The sequence below is a fragment of the Anomalospiza imberbis genome, chromosome 17, assembly GCF_031753505.1.
Source record: "Anomalospiza imberbis isolate Cuckoo-Finch-1a 21T00152 chromosome 17, ASM3175350v1, whole genome shotgun sequence".
Taxonomy (NCBI): domain Eukaryota; kingdom Metazoa; phylum Chordata; class Aves; order Passeriformes; family Viduidae; genus Anomalospiza; species Anomalospiza imberbis.
In genome coordinates, this window is record NC_089697.1 from 9802253 (window position 1) to 9818994 (window position 16742).

Sequence of the window (16742 nt, forward strand, 5' to 3'; positions counted from 1 at the left end):
GTGGACAACAGGGATGGAGGGAGCCAGCACAAGGAGCAAGCCCAGGTCTGGGGCAGTGATGGTACTCCAGGCTCTCAGGTGCAGTTTACAAGGGAACTGAAGCTGAAGTTGCCCCTGCTGCCAATGCCCTGTGGGTGAGATGGTGCCAGCCTTCCTGGGGACAGCAGGGCTGTAATCCAGGGCTTTCTTCACAGGCATCTGCTCAGAGAATTTCTATTTTGTGCAAGCCTTAAGCTGTACATGGTCAGCAGCACGTACCTGAGCACCTCAGATTGCACGCAGCAGATGGGGAGCAGTGTGCTGCAGTGCCAGGGAGCCTGGGAGGGACAGGAGGGGAGAGGCTTGGTCAGATCTGGATTTTGTGGCAGAAGGGCAGCTGAGATGTGTGCATGGAGTGTTTCTTACTTTGCATTGCATGAAGGCCCTCAGCATTCCCCACATGTTCCGCTCTCTGATAAGGTTAACAGGATAAAGAAAATGTTACCAAATGCATTCTAACAGATGACTGCAATTTGCACTCAGCTGTTAAGCTGCTGATTTTCTTAGAAACTGCAGAATGGGAAAGCCTAGCCTGTGTTATCGAGAGGGGTGAGATGAAAGCAAGGAGCTGCAGAGTGAAGCTCCACAAATTTCTCTTGCAATTGGTCAAACTACAAATAATCAGATTAAGCCATAACTGTATAAATGGGGCTTGAGTGTGTTTGCTCTGCTGACTTGGTCATGCATTCAGGACGTTCAGACTGGTGTAACTACAGCCCAGGAGGTATTAGTCACGCTGGGAGGACTTCAGTGAATATAAGAGGGCTTCATCTGGGCAGTTACCAAGGCAACTCTTGCTAATATTTCATTACAATGCTTCTGCCCTCTGCAAGTCCCATGGATTAGGACTGGGAATCTCAGAAAGAAGAGTTGATTGTCAATATTGTGCTTGGATTGAATGTATCCCAGAGGATTAAAAAAAAAGGTAAAGCATTTCCCATAGGCAGAGCCCACAATGCACAGCTGGAGCTAAACTCTGTCTGTCATCCAGCACTGCCTTGTGCCCTGAGGAGAGTCTTGGGTAGCAAATAATCTCCCTCTTTCCAGCTCTGAAATAGATGGAAAATGCAGGTATGAACTCATCCTCATCCGTGTTGAGATGCAGAGCAGCAGAGCTGTGCCAGGTTCCATTCAGAGTGGCTGCAGCACAACCTGCACCAGTACAGGCTGGTGCCCTCAAGCTGGGGACAGTGCCACCCTCACACCTCAGGGCTGTGGCTGTCACCACTGTGTTTGCTGGCTCTGTGCACCTTCCCCTAACTGTGTTCCTTGTCACTGACACAAGAGCTGTTGCTGATTCCCTTGGGGAGTCACACCCACCCTGTGTTGGACTAGGCATCCTCTTTCTCTGGGAAAACACGTGAAAATAAAAGAGCATCTGCTGGTGTGGGATATTGCTTGAGATGTTCTTTCCTCTGGGCAGCTGCTGGGGTGCGTTGCTTGTTCCTAATTACACTTTTCATTCGCTGTGTATTATTACTCATTTATGAAACATGATTTAATAGGAAAGTGGCAATACAACTATCCTGTATGACAGAGATTAGAAGTGCTACTGGGTTTTTATCTGCTACCAGTAATTTCCACCTAGGTTTTGAAAAACTGGATATGATGTTGGTGGAAGCCAACAAGGGTATGTCATGACCCCATGCCTGAAGAATATTTATGTGCACATAGCCACAGGGCACAGAAACAACCCCGGGTGAAGTAATCTGTGGGAGGATGAACTTCCAGGCATTCAAAGAAGTTACAATGACATAGTAGGAGAAGTTCTATTCTCTGAGTCAGGCTTGAGTCAGTTTCCCATTTGCAGTGCTGGATGTGTCCCACCTTTCAGACAAGGAGCAAAAAGCATGTTCTGTCTGTGTGCCTCCAGTTTGCCCCCACTGCTCTGTCACACTCGAGGGGGTGTGTAACTCCAGCATTGCTCTGGTTTTCACCCCCAGCACATTCACTCATCCCCCTGCTTCCTCAGTGGATTCAACTTGACACAGCGCTCTTGGTCCTCCTGCAGTGCGAAACAAGTACCAAAGCTCACCCCAGGAGTAGCTGCACTTTTCTGGTGGGTGAACTGATCTCTGTTGACATGTCAGCTCGTTAAATCTGCAGGGCCCTTCTGGCTGAAGGCAGGGCTGTGTGGCACATTTAAAGCATGATTTAGTTATTAACATAAAAGCAGCTGTGTTCCTGTTTGAGCTGTGCAAAGAAAAACACGTAGCTAATGATGACCCAGCCCGAAGCGTGCCTAGGAGACAGCACTTACGTATGTTTTCCATGTGCCCCAGAATAATACAGAGTTTAGGCTTTAAAAGAAAGTATTTGGGTCCTTGCCAGCTAGACAGACAGTATGAATGAAACACCTGTTCTGGCTTTGGGAGGGTTTTGGAACCATTTGATTACCGGGAAGGTACAGGCTGACCTTAAAGTGAATTGAATTCTCTGGTGTAGAGTAACATGTCCTGCTACATTATGAATCTTCTTGATCTCTTCGTGAAAATGTCCACAGCAGACAAAACACAGATGTCTGCTCCTTTTGGTTTTAACTAAAAGGTGCTGCTTGGGCATGACAAATTGATCAGCTCTCTCTCAAAACAGTCTTTTTCAATTTTGAATAAATGTTAGAGGAGGAACACTATAAAGGAAACAAAGATAAAACACATTAAAGTAATTCTACCAAGAGAGGAAAAATAACTTCTCATTCCAGATGTGTCCTAATCTGGTTCTTGCCAACGCTCCTTGGTACTTGGCAGTTTTAGGGGGTTGCATTTTCACATGGTGTAATTCAATTCCAAAAAAGATATAAAGAATTATGTCTTTCCTAGAGTTGCTTCCTATTGAATCACCTTATCAGTCTGGTCTGGTTTGTCCAGTCTTAACTATTTTTGTCAATATGGCAAAAACAGCACCAGGAATACTTTCATAAAAGCAGACTACAGCAGATGGTAGTGTGATGAGTTTGGTCATCCCCTCTGGCTTTTGGTTGTATATGTTCATAAGAACCAGTCTGAAAAACCAAAGCAGATCCTGGTCAAATTCCTCATGCCTTCAACAAAACTCTCCAGTCCTTTCCCACTGTAGATTCAAGCTGTGCCCTAGCTCCCCCCGATGCAGAAGGGTTTAAAAAGCTGTAATTGAGCTGTCAGTTTGAAGAACAAACAGGGGAAATGTACTTTAGGTCTCTGTTTGGGGGCTGTTTGCAGAACTGTCTGCATGTGCACATGTGGGGGTCTGTATGAACAGAAGGGGAGCTCCTTCCCGAGCCTCTGTGAACTCAGCAAACCTCGCATGGGACCTGCTGATGCCTTTTGTGGGTTTGTTTTACAGCCTTCCCAGGTAGAGCCTGTGGAGACTGTAAAATTATAAAGCTGGAGATGTGCTTGAAGGATATTGATTGCACTTCTGGCTGGTGTTAGTCCAACTCCAGCTCATGCAGAATTAGTTGTTAGCTCCTGGTAGCTGCTCCTGACACACTTGAGTCAAGGCACAACACGCTTATAAATGGTGAGCTTGGCGTGGAGTTCTTGGGTCAGCACAGAGCACAGCTCAGGAAACACGTTCCTTCACACAGCCTGCAGCAGGGTAGCAGGAAAGTGATTAAATCTTCCCTGAGATAACGTGCTCCTGACCCTACACCATACAAGAACCAGATGCTCACTTATTTCCCTTGGCTCAGGCCCTGCTCTTGTGATGGCTCTGGCTGTGGTGGTGCCTTGGTAGGAAATACTGCAAGTGAAGGAAATGGTTCTTTCTCCATTGGCCATATGTTGCTTTTCCTGGAGTGAGGAGAACTCCTTACATTTCTCAGTGTAATAGACAAGATAAAACCAGAGAATTTATTCACAGGAAGCAGAATGTGTCTGTGTCACTGCTGAATTTCTCGCTTCTGGCTGTGGGATGCTTCCTTGTGCTCCTATAGGTTAAAAGGGTCTGTACAGACAGGAAAACTTTCACTTGTAATTTGCAGAATCTTTGTTCAGATTTAGGAACTGGGTTCCCTCATGGAGATAAGTTGTTTGGAGCCCATACATTGAATTTGCTCTCAGATTTCTTTTAAGCTCTACCTGTCCCTCCACGCCCCAAACTCCTTCTGCAACTCTACAGCTTGCTTGAAAAAAAAACTTGTGGTTTCTGGTGGCAGCTTTGGGCAAGCTCCTCATGGTCCTGCAGTTTTTAGGGAGGCAAAAGTAAAACCTGCAGTGGAACTCGGATGCCTTCAGCGGGTGCAGATGGATAACAGCATGGCTGAGGTCATGTTACTACATGTAGGCTCAGAGCAGATCGGAGCAGGAATGCTACAGGCTGGATTCTTTTTTTCCAGTTCTTTCTGCATTCACTGGTTGTGGATTGGCTTTAAAATGAAAAGTCTCTTCTGCTTCAACACCTCTTATTTGAGAGCATGTCACTGTGACCAGCTTTGTGAAGCCAAGCCAAGAAGCACCACTGCGAGGCTCAAGAAACTAGTAAAATTCAAAGAGGGAGCAGAGCAGTAAAGGAATGGCAAATGTCCAGGGATGTTGACATTTATGCTTAGAAAAACCTCTTAAATGGAAGAAAGGCTTCACTACTCAAGCTAGTGGTAGCTGTTATAAATCAGGCAACATCTTTTCTGGGAGCAGAGTATTCCTCACCCACCCATGGGAGTTTTCACTGGAAATGTTTGCTGCTGGTCTCTCTCAGGTGAGATGTTAGACCAGATGGGACTCGTGTCCAGTTCAGATGAGTAAATATGACTTTTTTTCCTGAATGTGGCTGAAAAGAGATGGCATCAGGGAAGGAGTTTAAGTTGTTAACCTCAACTTTTTGGTTAACCTCTAAATTGAATGTTTAGCAACATTAGAAACCCTCTGTCTTTTTCTTCCTGTGCTGGAAAAAGACCCTCAGAATGTCCTGTCTTTAAACAATTTTATTTCTTCTTGGAAAACTTCAGATCCCCTCAGTTATAGGTAGCCTAAGTATGATTTCAATCTTCAAACTGTCTTTGAAAGACACTGCAGTCAACTGGAGGCCAGTTCAGACTGCAGAAAGGTCATTTTTTCTGCGTGGTGCTCCTGAGTCTGTGCCACAAAACCCACGTGCTAACTGTGATTTCACTTTCCTTAATTGCATTTTGGAAAGGAGATTAATTATATTACCACTAGAGGGATTACAGATATTAGACTGGCCCAAGTGTTTTGCCCTGAAACTCTTGTGGGGGTGGGAGAAAGTTATTTTCCTAATCTGTGCCCTGATTTCCTTGTTAACTCTTTTTACGTATTTACAGGTGCCATGGGGTGTAAGTAGCTAATTAAATACGGTATTTGATAAAAGTGAAGGAAGTTTTAATTCCTGTCCTGTGGAGTATTGGTCTCCCCCACATGAACACGTCAGAGCACAAGTATTTTCAAAGGTGGCTGTTCCCAGCGGAACCTACCAATTTTCAAGCACGGTTTAAAGGGCAAAGACCGTCTGTTCTTTTGATAAGAATTTGTTTTTAAAGGTTCTATTTAGCTTTTAAAGGATACATTCATCCGCTTAGAGATAAGATCTTGCATTAAGTGGGGAAACCAGGGGGAAAGGTCTCCAAAGAGACGGGCAAGCAGGAAGGGGTTAAAAGATGTCTGAAAGCGCTTTAGGAAATCTTTCTAACTGAATGCGTTTGGCGGCCGTGCTTCAGTGCTTCCTCGCCATGTGGAACCAGGCACCTCTCACCGCCCTGCGCTCACAAGTCCTGATGTCATGATAATGTGATCCCCGGGAAACAGCTGGCGCTGGATGCTCCCGACGGCGCGGGGACTCCGGCACTGCGCTCACTCCTCCACCTCCCCATCCATGCTGGGAGCCACCCGCATTCCCGAGCAGCACCTGGCTGGAGGGCTGCGAGTGTCCCACTGCCGGCAGAACCCTGTGGAAACCTGACAATAAATCCATATTTACACTTATATACATTTACAGTGGCCCAGATACAGCAAGAGGGATCTTTGCAAACCCCCCAAAAGTGCTGAAATCAGTGTCATTGCAGAGGCTGGCTGGTGCACGCCATGTGGAAATTCAGTTTGTGGAGCTATGTATTTGAGCCACACGCATCACGTTTTTTGGGGGTTGGTTCTGGTTTGTTTTTTTTTTTTTTTCCTTTTTGAAGCTTTTCATACTTAAGACAGTAGCTTTTTCAAGAGGACTGGTACCTCCTAGGCTGTCCACAGAAAATAAGAAAAAAAGAGGATGATGTGATGCAAAGAGCAAATGCCCAGCAGCAGCCGGTGAAGACCTGGACACGCTTAAGAGCTTGTTTTGCTTCCTGCGGGGTTCAAATACCGCAGCAATCCAACTGTTTGGAGTCCAGACCCGGTCTCTTGGTATGTCCTACTTTAAAGATGCAGTCTTGTCCAGTTCAGGCACAACATTTCGTGTGTATTAATAAATTCTTGGATTTTAAAAGAGTCTGTGTTTGCCAGAAAATCAAAGCAGTGGTTTGATGAGTTAATTTATGTGTTGCTCTGTATTGATGTTCAGGTTTTTATCTCTAAAATGTCTTCCCCCCCAGCAGCATATAAAGAGCTGACCGTGCATGTGTCCTTGCAAGTCACACCACGGAGGGATTGTCCATGGGCAGCCAGGGGATGGGAGAAAGTTGGGTTATCGCTGAGCTGCTTCCTTCCCCCTTAGGTGAGAAGCTAAAGTCATTTTCCCAAAGCCATCCTTTCCGGGGAAAGTGTAAGTAAAATTTTCACTGCCCAAATTAAACGAGAACCCACAGCGTACCTCGAGGAGCGCGAACTGGGTTTGGTCAAGCCTTCCCCTGTTTTGTTAATTAGTAATAGAGTTTTTCCTGTAGATAACCCGATCTATCGGTTAATGGAGTTTAACGTACTGAAACACCAGCGAGCCGCCGCGGGCAGCGCAGCCCCGCAGATACAATGGGCACATTGTTCCCGGGGGATCCCGTCCCCGTTTCCTTGGGAGGGGGCGGCATCACTTCACCCCACTCGGCCTCCCCTCGCTCCGGCGGGGCCGGGGGGTTCCCGGGCCGCCAAAGGGTTAATCGGGGCGGCGGGGCTGCCGCGGCCCCTCCCCGCAGCCGGGGCTGAAGTAGTGCGGCGGCGGCGGCGAGGGGCAGAGCCGAGCGGAGCGGAGCCGGTGCGGCAGCGCTGCCCGGCCCCGCAGAGCGAACATGGCGAAGGCGGCGGAGCGGGGCGGTGCGCGGCGGGCGCTGCTGCCGCGGCCCCTGCCCCTGCTGCTCCTGCTGCTCCTGCTGCTGCCCGCCGCCGCCGCCCGGCCGCCCGCCTCCTTCCCCAGCGATGTGAACGGGCACAGCCTCCACCCGCCCTACTTCAACCTGGCCGAGGGCACCCGCATCTCCGCCACCGCCACCTGCGGCGAGGAGGCGGCGGGCGCCGGCAGCCGGCGCGCCGTGGAGGATCTGTACTGCAAGCTGGTGGGGGGCCCGCTGGCCGGGGGGGACCCCAACCAGACCATCCAGGTACGGCCGGGCCGGCGGAGGAGGGCGGCTGGCGGAGCCTCGCCGGGGCTGCGCTGGGCTCCGAGCCCCGCTTTGTGCGCTCCCGGTGCCGCCGCGGAGGGCAGAGGCGGCGGGGCCGGGCGGGCAGGGCCCGCTCCTGCGGGGAGCGTGTGTTCCCACGCATCCCTCGGGCGGAGCTGGTCCAGCAGCCGCGGGTGGGTCAGTGCTGGGGGCTCAGGGTGGTCCCAGGGCATCCCCCGGGATGGGGACACGCACGTGCTCGGCCTCTCTCCCAGCCTTGCCAGGAGTCGCTCATGGAACGCGGCTCGCTGGGCTCTCGGGGCTTTCTTTTTAAAGTTGCGGGTTCTTTGTGTTCATAAAAGCCCGGGCAAGCCGGCACCCAAATTCCCTTTGGTAGTCAGGGAATCGTTAGGGTAAATGTGATAGCGATTACTTTGATGCGTCTTGAACGGATAATATTTACCTTGATGTGTTTTAACTCCGCCGTTTCCCGTGTGTTCGGTGGGGCATCGGGATGAGCAGAGGGGAAAGTTACAGGAGTGGATTTTACAAGCGAATGTCAGGTGATTTATCTCAGGGGTCCCATTTTAAGCTGCCCAGAGGGAGCTTGCAGCCAGGAATGTAGACGGTAAAAGCTGCAGTGCAGTGTAACAGCTATGGCTCCCTTGAAGGGAGGAAAGAACAGTTGTAAACGGGCTTGTAAAACACCAGGTTTAGCTGCAGGAACTCCAAACCCAGTGTCCCCCCTGAGGGCAACCCGAGCCGGGAAGAGCAGCTCTGATTGGAAATGCTCTTGCAGCCTGAAGCCAGCCATGGAGCCACCAGCTGCTGCTCAGTGTTTTCTGCTTCTGAGAGCCGCGGTGCCGCTCACCTGCTGCAGAGGAGCAGTGGCGGTGTCCCCGTTGTACGGAACACCAAGGACGAGCAAAGGAAATCTGTCAGTTTCTGGGGCCGAGCCTTTCTCGGCCTTTTGGTGCGGGTGGCTTTGTTACAAGATCATCTCTGAAGCATTTTTCTCATTCTGGACACATTCTCCTGAGTTAGTGCTGCCCTAGGAATTTTCCAGCTATTGTGTGGTTATGACATGGAATTTCGCTGTCTGTGTAGAATAAATGGTTGAAGATGTCACTGGCTGGCAAAAACCTGATGTATCCTCCTGGGAGCCTTGCCACCTTTTAAAGCCATGTTTCACTTCCCTGCACTGTAAACTAGTGTAACTTGGAGAAGCTTTGCCTGAAGTCCCGGTAGCAGGAAGCTTACAGGGAGCTCTATGTAGTAACTGTGCCTCCAGTGAGGCAAAGGAGTAAGGATAGGTGAAGAAGTAACAGAAGTAACTGTGCACTTGCAAACAAATATGTGAACGATGTCCGGAGGAAAACTGGGAGGATAAGGCTGCTTGGAAAAGCTGGCACATGTGGGTGTGCATTTATCACTCCACGTGTGTCCATCTGTGCTCTGGCCACCCTGCTAGCTCAGCATGACACACAGCACTAAGGATGCTGCTGGCTGAAATAAACCCTTCAGGCTGTACCAGCTCTGGGGGCAGCCCCAGCATCCCTCCACTGCCAAAGACAGCTCCTGAGCTGTGGAATTCTGCAGCAACCCCCTCCTGTCCCCTGTGCAGCTCTGGCACAGGGGGGGCTTTGATCTGAGCACCACTTCCCAGGCCAGTGGGCTTCACTCAGTCTGAAAGCTTTAGAAAATTCCTTTTGTACTGGCTCCTTTCCATGACCACAGGCAGCACCTAAAAGGGAGGGGAGGAAGCAGGAGGCATCAGAGCAGAGGTCAGAGTTCCCAATTCATCCCCTTTAGGGGTCTTGGCACCACCCGGTGACTAAAGCAAGGAGGGAGGTGGGAGCGAAGTCTTCAATTTGAGCAGACTGAAATAACAATAATGAACTCCACATGCATGTCCTCACTGCCTGCGTGTCCCACCAGCCCAGAGTCCCTTCCCTCCTTCATTCACCTGCTCGTTACTGCTTGTGTGTGATGTGCTGTGGCATAAGGAGTTGTCATCAGGAATACTGGGAAAATGCCATTTGGGTTCCTGCAAGAGACATCCACATGCTGTGCTGGTGAAGGGACATTTGCTTGGTTAAAGACCTGGGATAAACATTAATACAGTCGTCTAATAAATAAATTGAGTCAGTTCTCTATTTTCTGCTGGTTTAATTTGACATTATAGAAGGCTTCAGAAAAGGGAGTTCACTGACTTTTAAACATGATGGTCTTAAAATGTCAATAATCATTAAGTTTTCTGAAGTAAACTGCCTTAAAGACACTTGCAGTGGTTTTGGCACAGCTTGTGGGAAGGCTGTAAACCTTTTCAAGGAGTTTCCTTTGCTTGATTCAGGGCTTTTTGGCAGAAGACTGCATTTCCAACAGTGGGGGGCTTTTCAGTCTGGAAGGATGTGAGGCACAGCAATGCTGAGGTGTGCTGAAAGGGACTTGCCTTGGAGGCTTGTTTCCCTTGTCAAATTCACTCCTCAGTGTGGGTCAGCCCTGCCTTAATGATAATGTCTTGAGGATAAGGCAGAAGAGAGATCATAGGTTGCTTTTTTTGTTTAAGCTTTACTGGAGGTGCTGTCTTCCAAGGCAGACGAGTCTGCAAAGGCACAGCTGTGTGCTCATCTTCCCCATCCCACCCGTGTGCCTGGGGGCTGTTCCAAAACATGCAGGGATGGTGCACTGCTCCTGAGGGTGGGGCAGGGCTGTAGGTTATTACTTCAGATAAGGATTGCAGCCGTGAGGCAGGTTACTGGCATTAATTAAAGCAGTTATAGACCTCAGAATTGAAGAACCTACAACAAAGTTGACTGATTTCAAGGCAGTGCTGCTTGTGCCTCCCTCAGAAGCCTGTTCTCACCCCAGCCCTGTGTTCTCAGCACTGAATTGCAGCCCTGAGCTATCCTTGCCTGAGCTGTGTGGGCACTGACCAGAGCTCTGGCCCTCTCACTCTTCCAGGTGTTGATAACAGATGAAATCTGAAGCTGTTTCATCCCTGAATGTCTCAGAATTAAGTGGCATTCTCTTTCATACACTGCCGTGTCAGTGACCATTTGTGCTGGTGCCTCTCTGTCCCGTGTCCTGTCTCTGGTGGGTGGCAGAAGGGATCTGGCTCAGCCCAGGGCTCTCAGTGCTCCAGGTGACAATTGGTGCTGTACCTCTCAGTACATGTCTCTTCTGTGTTTGTGCCCACGATAGTGTTGGATTTCAGTGGTTTAACTGGGGCTGAAAACACAGGTTTGGAACAAGTTGCTGCCCACAGAAAAGACGCATGGTGAGACAGCACCTGCCTAACTCTGTGTGAGCAGCTGATCTGCAGGGACAGCCCTGGGAGCAGCATGCAAGTAGGCACTTTGTCTCAAACACTACTTTTTACACCACATTTCCTGTCCTTTTTACCTCCTCCCCAGCAGCCCCATGCTCCCTGTGGCTTTCTGATAAATCAGGTGAGGGGAGCTGGTGTTGGGTCATGGCAGGGCCAGATAAACTGGGACAAAGCCACCTGTGTCCCCTGAGAGAGGTGCCAGCAGGGTGCCCAGTTGGTCTTTATGCTCAGGGGAAACTTCAAAGTTCCCACTGCCCTGAGCAGGATCAGGCCTTGCAGGTCTCTGGAAGCTGCCCCTCATTCAAACCTCCTCCTTATCTCTCCCTCTTTGCAGTTTGCGCTGATAGCGGCAGTTTTATGTTCTCTGAGGTGCCCTGCAACTCCTTGCATTGCTGAAGTTCTTCCTTTGACCGTACCTTTGTAGTGTCCACACCTCTACTGCTCTGGCCACCTGCAGTCTCTGCTAAGCCTGCAGCTCACAACCGCTTTTTAATTAAAATCCTCTTGCTGATGTCAGAACTTCCCTGTAGAGAACCTGACACAATGTGCAGGGGCCTGAGTTGCTCTAAAATACAAATAGCTGGAAATTATTCTGGTCAGGTTTATGTTTGGCTCTAATGAAGCAACTAATGAGCAACTGGTGCATCAGAGAGGCTAATCACACTTTGAACAGCAAACCTGGTTCAGCTGTTGATGTGTTCCCAGCCCAGCAGGCTGCCCAGGGAGGGACAACAGCAGCGTTATAAATGTGCAGCAGCTGATCCTAATTTTTACTCCCCTCTTACTCAGCTTGAGTTGACTGTCTCCCATCAATGTGAAGTCTGGGTTCAAAATGGTTTTTACATATGTGGCAAGAATTTAAACTATGAAAGTACTCTTTTTTTGTTATTTATCCCTGTTTTGTAACCTTGCCTGACTTCCCCCCCCCCCCCCCCCACTCCCCACCTCAGTGTTGTGTGTTGTGCAGCAGAAATTTCCACACAACCTGTTGCACCGGTTCCCATTAAAGGTTTGAGCTTGAAGAGTTGGGTCAGTTTTATCTGGTCTGCTCTCCCTGCTGGCTCAAAGCATGTCCAAACCAGCCTTGTGACCTCTCTGTACACTGAGTGCTCCCTGCATGTATGTCAGGGTTACCTGGATGGTTTCAGCTCCCCTTTTCTTTGGCCTTGGGCTTGCCCATCTCTATTTTCACATCTCTAGGGGAGTTAATTTTCAAGTGTTCTTGTTCAGGATAACTTGTATTGCATAATTGTCTGCAGCTAACAAAGTGTGTGGTAGTGGAGAATAATGCTGTGAAATCTGTTTCCTTTGCACTGAGCTTCCTCCAGAGTTTGGAGCATCTGGAAAATCACATGCTCTGCAGTGGCCTTGTCTTGCCTCGGCCCTGGTAGGGGCAGGAAGGAGATTGCCTGTCTTGAGATCTCGTACCTGGTGTAATATTAACGCTGGCTGCAGCTGGGACAGGCAAGGGCAGCATTCCTGCCTGGGGATAGCTGTGCCTTTAAAAGGAGAACTGCCTGTAACACAGCTCCCTTCCAGGCTGTTCCTAGCAGCAATTCAAGTGACACAACAGTGGCTCCACATAACAATTTGCCAGTTTTCAGGGTGCTTTGCAGGTTTCTTTGAGCGTGGGTCAGATTCATTTGTCCATTAATGAGAGAGAAAGAATTGCCCCTAACAGCTCAGGCCTTTGTCTGATGCTGCTCAGGAGGTGCTGTTAAAGTTGTGGGGTTGTTTTCTCTGGCAGCGTGTCCATGGAGCTGACAAAGCCACCCGGGCCACAAAAGCGAGGCAGAGAAGTGGTGGCAGTCCCTGGCCAGCTGACAGCTGGGGCTGTCCCTTTCTGGCCTTGCATTACAGCATCATCAGCAAAAGGAGCTTGGCTGCGAGACTAAGCTTGAAAATGTAGCTGAAAGAACTATATTGTGAAATGAATAGGTGGGCAAGAAACAGATTGCAGGGAGCTGGGCAGAGGAGCTGCCAGTCTGAGTCCATGGAAAGGACTGAATGGCTCAGGGCAGGGCTGGGTGTGAGTGGCAGCCTCAGCACAGGAGCTGCTGACCATGGAGTTTGAGCCACTGCTCTCCATTGCAGTGCAGCTTCTCCCTCAGATGCTCCTGCTTCTGGTAACCAGTCCTTTGAGTCTGGGATCCTTTGTCCTTGTTCACTGCATATCTGAAATTCAGAAGGGATGCTGCTCTGAGCAGCCCAGATTCTACACTGGGTGGTTGTGGGGGTTTTGAGCCTTTTCATGTGCCTTTTTGCACCCACGCTTTAAATTGGTGCAAACAAAACTTTCTGTATCTTGATTTGCACTAGCAGGCTGTATTTTCTGAATTTAATGAAACTCTGTATTTTCTGAATCGCTGTGATACCTGACTGCTCTGTATCATGTTTTTCTGGCCGGAGTTAAATGTTGTTTTTGTACTTTCTGCCAGGGCCAGTACTGCGACATCTGCTCCTCTGCAAACAGCAACAAGGCCCACCCCATCACAAATGCCATTGATGGGACAGAGCGCTGGTGGCAGAGCCCCCCTCTCTCCCGGGGGCTGGAGTTCAACCAGGTCAACGTCACCCTGGACCTTGGACAGGTAACACAAATCCTTTGTTCATCATGCTGTAGACTGTGCTGGTGAGGAACTGCTTTTCTGCTTCTGAAATCCTTTAGTGGAGCTCACTGGAAGTGTGGAACAAAATCCACTCATTTAATGACAGGGCTGGAGGCTTTGGTTAAAATAAGGAAGGGAAAAACTTCTTTCCTGTTTGTAATATTAACTACATTGTACCCTTGGTTGTTGCTATTTAGATCTTCCCTAAAAGCTGAGTCACTTGTGGAAACTCATCAGGTTATGTAGGTGCCATTCCCCTTAGAGGGTACCTGCCTCTCCAGGGGAGGCACTCAGCAAGGCTTCACCCCAAAATGGGAAGATACAGCCCTGAGAAATTCAAAGCTCTAAAACTTTTAACTGGTGTGTTTACAACTCTTTAAAAAACAGCGAGTCCCTGCTGGAGATCTTCCTATAAAAGACAAAGGATGGCAATGGATGTTTGGTCTCTAATGGTGGCAAGTCAGAGGGAATTACCATTTTCATAGCAGAGCTGCCAGGCCCTTCTCTGCTGCCTCCTCTGCTGCTCCTGTTCATCTGCAGAATGTCCCTCTGGAAATGGAATGTTCTCTCAGAGTTCCCCCAGCAGCAGAGATGTCCTGGCTGGAGCTGTGGAGGCGGGAAGGCGTTGTAAGCCTGGAGAGCAGTGGGATGTGGGTCTGCTCTGTGGTATGGAACTGCTGCTCCAGCTGCTGGATGGGGGAGCTCCTCCATCCTTGGGACCGGGGATGTGTGAGGCCTCTGCTCCCTGGCAGCCTGAACCCTTGTCGTTCAGGGTTTGGGGCATTTGCTCTGTTAGGCTTTAACACTTGAGCAGGTATCTACTGAAGTGTCCCCATGAACAGGTAGGGATGGGCTCTCACCTGCCAAGAGATGCTTCCCCAAGCTGTGCTATGAGTCCTGCAGCCCCAAAGGCCAAGTCTGGGACCTCCATGGCTGGGAAGTCTGTGGGCTGGGGCAGTTCTGGAGCTGTGGACAGCTCACCTCTCCCCTAGGAAACCTGTTTGTTGTGATTGCTCAGCAGCCTCTTGGGGGCTGAGTCAGGGCTCCTTTGGGAGTTTGCTTTGTTTTGCAGGGATTTCGAGATTTTTCAGATACCAAAACTTTACAATGACTTCACAGGTAGATCTTTCACTCTCTCTGCTAGAGTAAAGGCTCATTTGTCACTGCAATTTGCAGGGTACCTGACTCCAAATTTACATCCAGAGGTGGCCACTCTGTATTGATGATGATGCCCTTCAGTTAGATACATCAAACACACACGTTAGTCCCCAGGACTGGCTCTGCTCCGCTCCCTGCCTTGCTGTAACGCTCATTTGGAGTCTGCCAAACACCCTTCATAAATTTATTCTCTCCATTAGTGCCAGCTGTCTCAAGCTGTGCTGTACCAGCAGCAGTGAAATATCTGCTACTGCCAGGGCACAAGAGCTGTGTGGGCAAAGCCTCCTGGTGCCGCACACGGGGAGCTGAGCCCTCCCCTGCGTAGGTGGCATCTGCTGTGTCTCTTAGAAACATCCCAGCTGGCAGGGATGTGCTGCACTCACTCCCCCTGTGACCAAGGGCCAGCCTACAATGTGCCTTTTCTGTCACTGCTGCTCTGCAGAGGGATTTTCAAAGGGCAGCTTTCCTCCGGAGCTTCTCCTCCTCTTTGTCATTCTCCCTGGCAACTTTCTGGCTTTAGGCCAGAGCTAACCCAGCTGCACAGTGTGCCTGCAAGCTGCTGGGCTTGGCTCACCTGGGGATTTGCAGCCTTCAGAGCTGCTGTGCTGGGAGCCGGAGCCTGGAGTAATTTGGGAGGACTTCAGTGCTGTTAAAACGGAGCTGGTCTACGCTGACCTTCTCTCTCCTGAGCCTGTTTGCCCTCAGTACCCAGGGAGGTGGGATTTCACCATCATTTCTGCAGGAGTGCTATCAGCATTTGCATGTGTGGTGCTGGTGGCAGATGCTTCACCCTGGTGTGGATTTTCTCTGGGCTCACAGCCCCTCTGCTTCCCTGTCACCTTTGCAATACATGATAAACCCAGCTGGTCCCAAGAGCAGCACAAGCCTAAATAAAGCTTCTGCTGGTTTTAGTGGCTTCCCCTTCATACATGGCCTTATTGCATGTAATTGCCATAATCACCTGTTTATGCTCCTGGTGAGAGTCTGTTCTTTGCTTTAACTCCTTTGTTTTGGTAGGTCAGGCAATAGAAAGAGATTAAATGTTAGGGAATCGCCGATTTCTTCCTTTTGAAATTGACCCTGGTTGAAAGGATAAAAGAGAGAGAAATTCTTGGGACCCAGTGTGGTCAGCAGGGCAGGTGCAGGATCAGGCCAGTGTACCTGGCAGCCAGGCTTCCCAAATTCCTTAGGTACCAGTGAAAACTGCACAGGTAGCAACACCCTCCCAGGCATGTCTGACAGCAGGGCTTTTTTCTGGCTGGCAAACAAGGCCTCTCCTTGCTCTGTGTATCAATCTAGAGAGCTCTTGGACCAATTAAGGTTTAATTTAAGGGACTCATAGCCACTAAAAGCTTTTGTCCCTCTGGGGGCTCATGAGTGCCTGGAGCAGTAATGGCACTGGGGGCACACAGGGCTGGCACAAGGGGTTGTGGTGTCAGCCCCTTCCTTTGCTGCTGTGCTTCCCTGCTGGCTCCATCCCTCTCCAGCCCTAAGTGCTTAATTACCAGCTGGAATCGGGTTCCTCCAGCGTTTGGCGAGGCTGTGGCAATTGGGAGAGGGTCAGTTAATTAAGCAGCCTGTTGCTCTTTGCTTTTTGCTGGCTGGGAGCTTGCTCTCCTCACAGGGGTGTTAAAATCCTGTGGGAAGGAGAGAAGGAGGAATATTCACAGCCAGCAAATAAGTTCCAGAATGGCTTGGGCTGGCCACCCAGCTGGTGTGAGGATATTAAACAGTCTCCTCACATCAGAGTGCTAGCAGCAGCCTAATCTTAATGGCTTCATCATCAGCAAGGTGCATCAGGGCTCCCACCGTGGCTTGGGAAGGGATTGTGTGCAGTTATCTGCTGGAGAGTTGGATGGGAACTGCTCCTGCTGGTACCTTGTCTGTTCCTGCCTCCCTGGGGAGGAGTGGTTTCTCTTTTCAGAATTGGTGTGGGAGAAAGGAGGAAAATTGTGTGTGCAAGAGGAGGAAAAGTCACTTGAAGGTTTCCATGTCAGACCCAGATCTGAGCACCAGAAATGTGACAAACAGCTGCAGGGAGGAAAGATAAATGGATTTTAGGAGATGCTAAGGAGTATGGAGAGGGATTTTTTTTCCTTGCTTTTAATAATGACCTTGTGCTTATTAGATTTAGGATAAGTGGTTGGGCCAT

General features: G+C 49.6%; 1 protein-coding gene across 1 annotated transcript in view; it reads left to right on the forward strand.

Moving 5' to 3' along the window:
• The first annotated feature begins 7153 nt into the window (after nt 1-7153).
• Nucleotides 7154-16742, forward strand: part of LAMA5 (laminin subunit alpha 5) — an 86018-nt gene continuing 76429 nt past the window's right edge. Inside the window, exons 1-2 of the mRNA XM_068207956.1 lie at nt 7154-7492; nt 13262-13414. Of these exons, the coding sequence (XP_068064057.1) occupies nt 7184-7492; nt 13262-13414 (462 nt within the window). The 5' untranslated portion in view covers nt 7154-7183. The remainder of the gene's footprint in view (nt 7493-13261; nt 13415-16742) is intronic.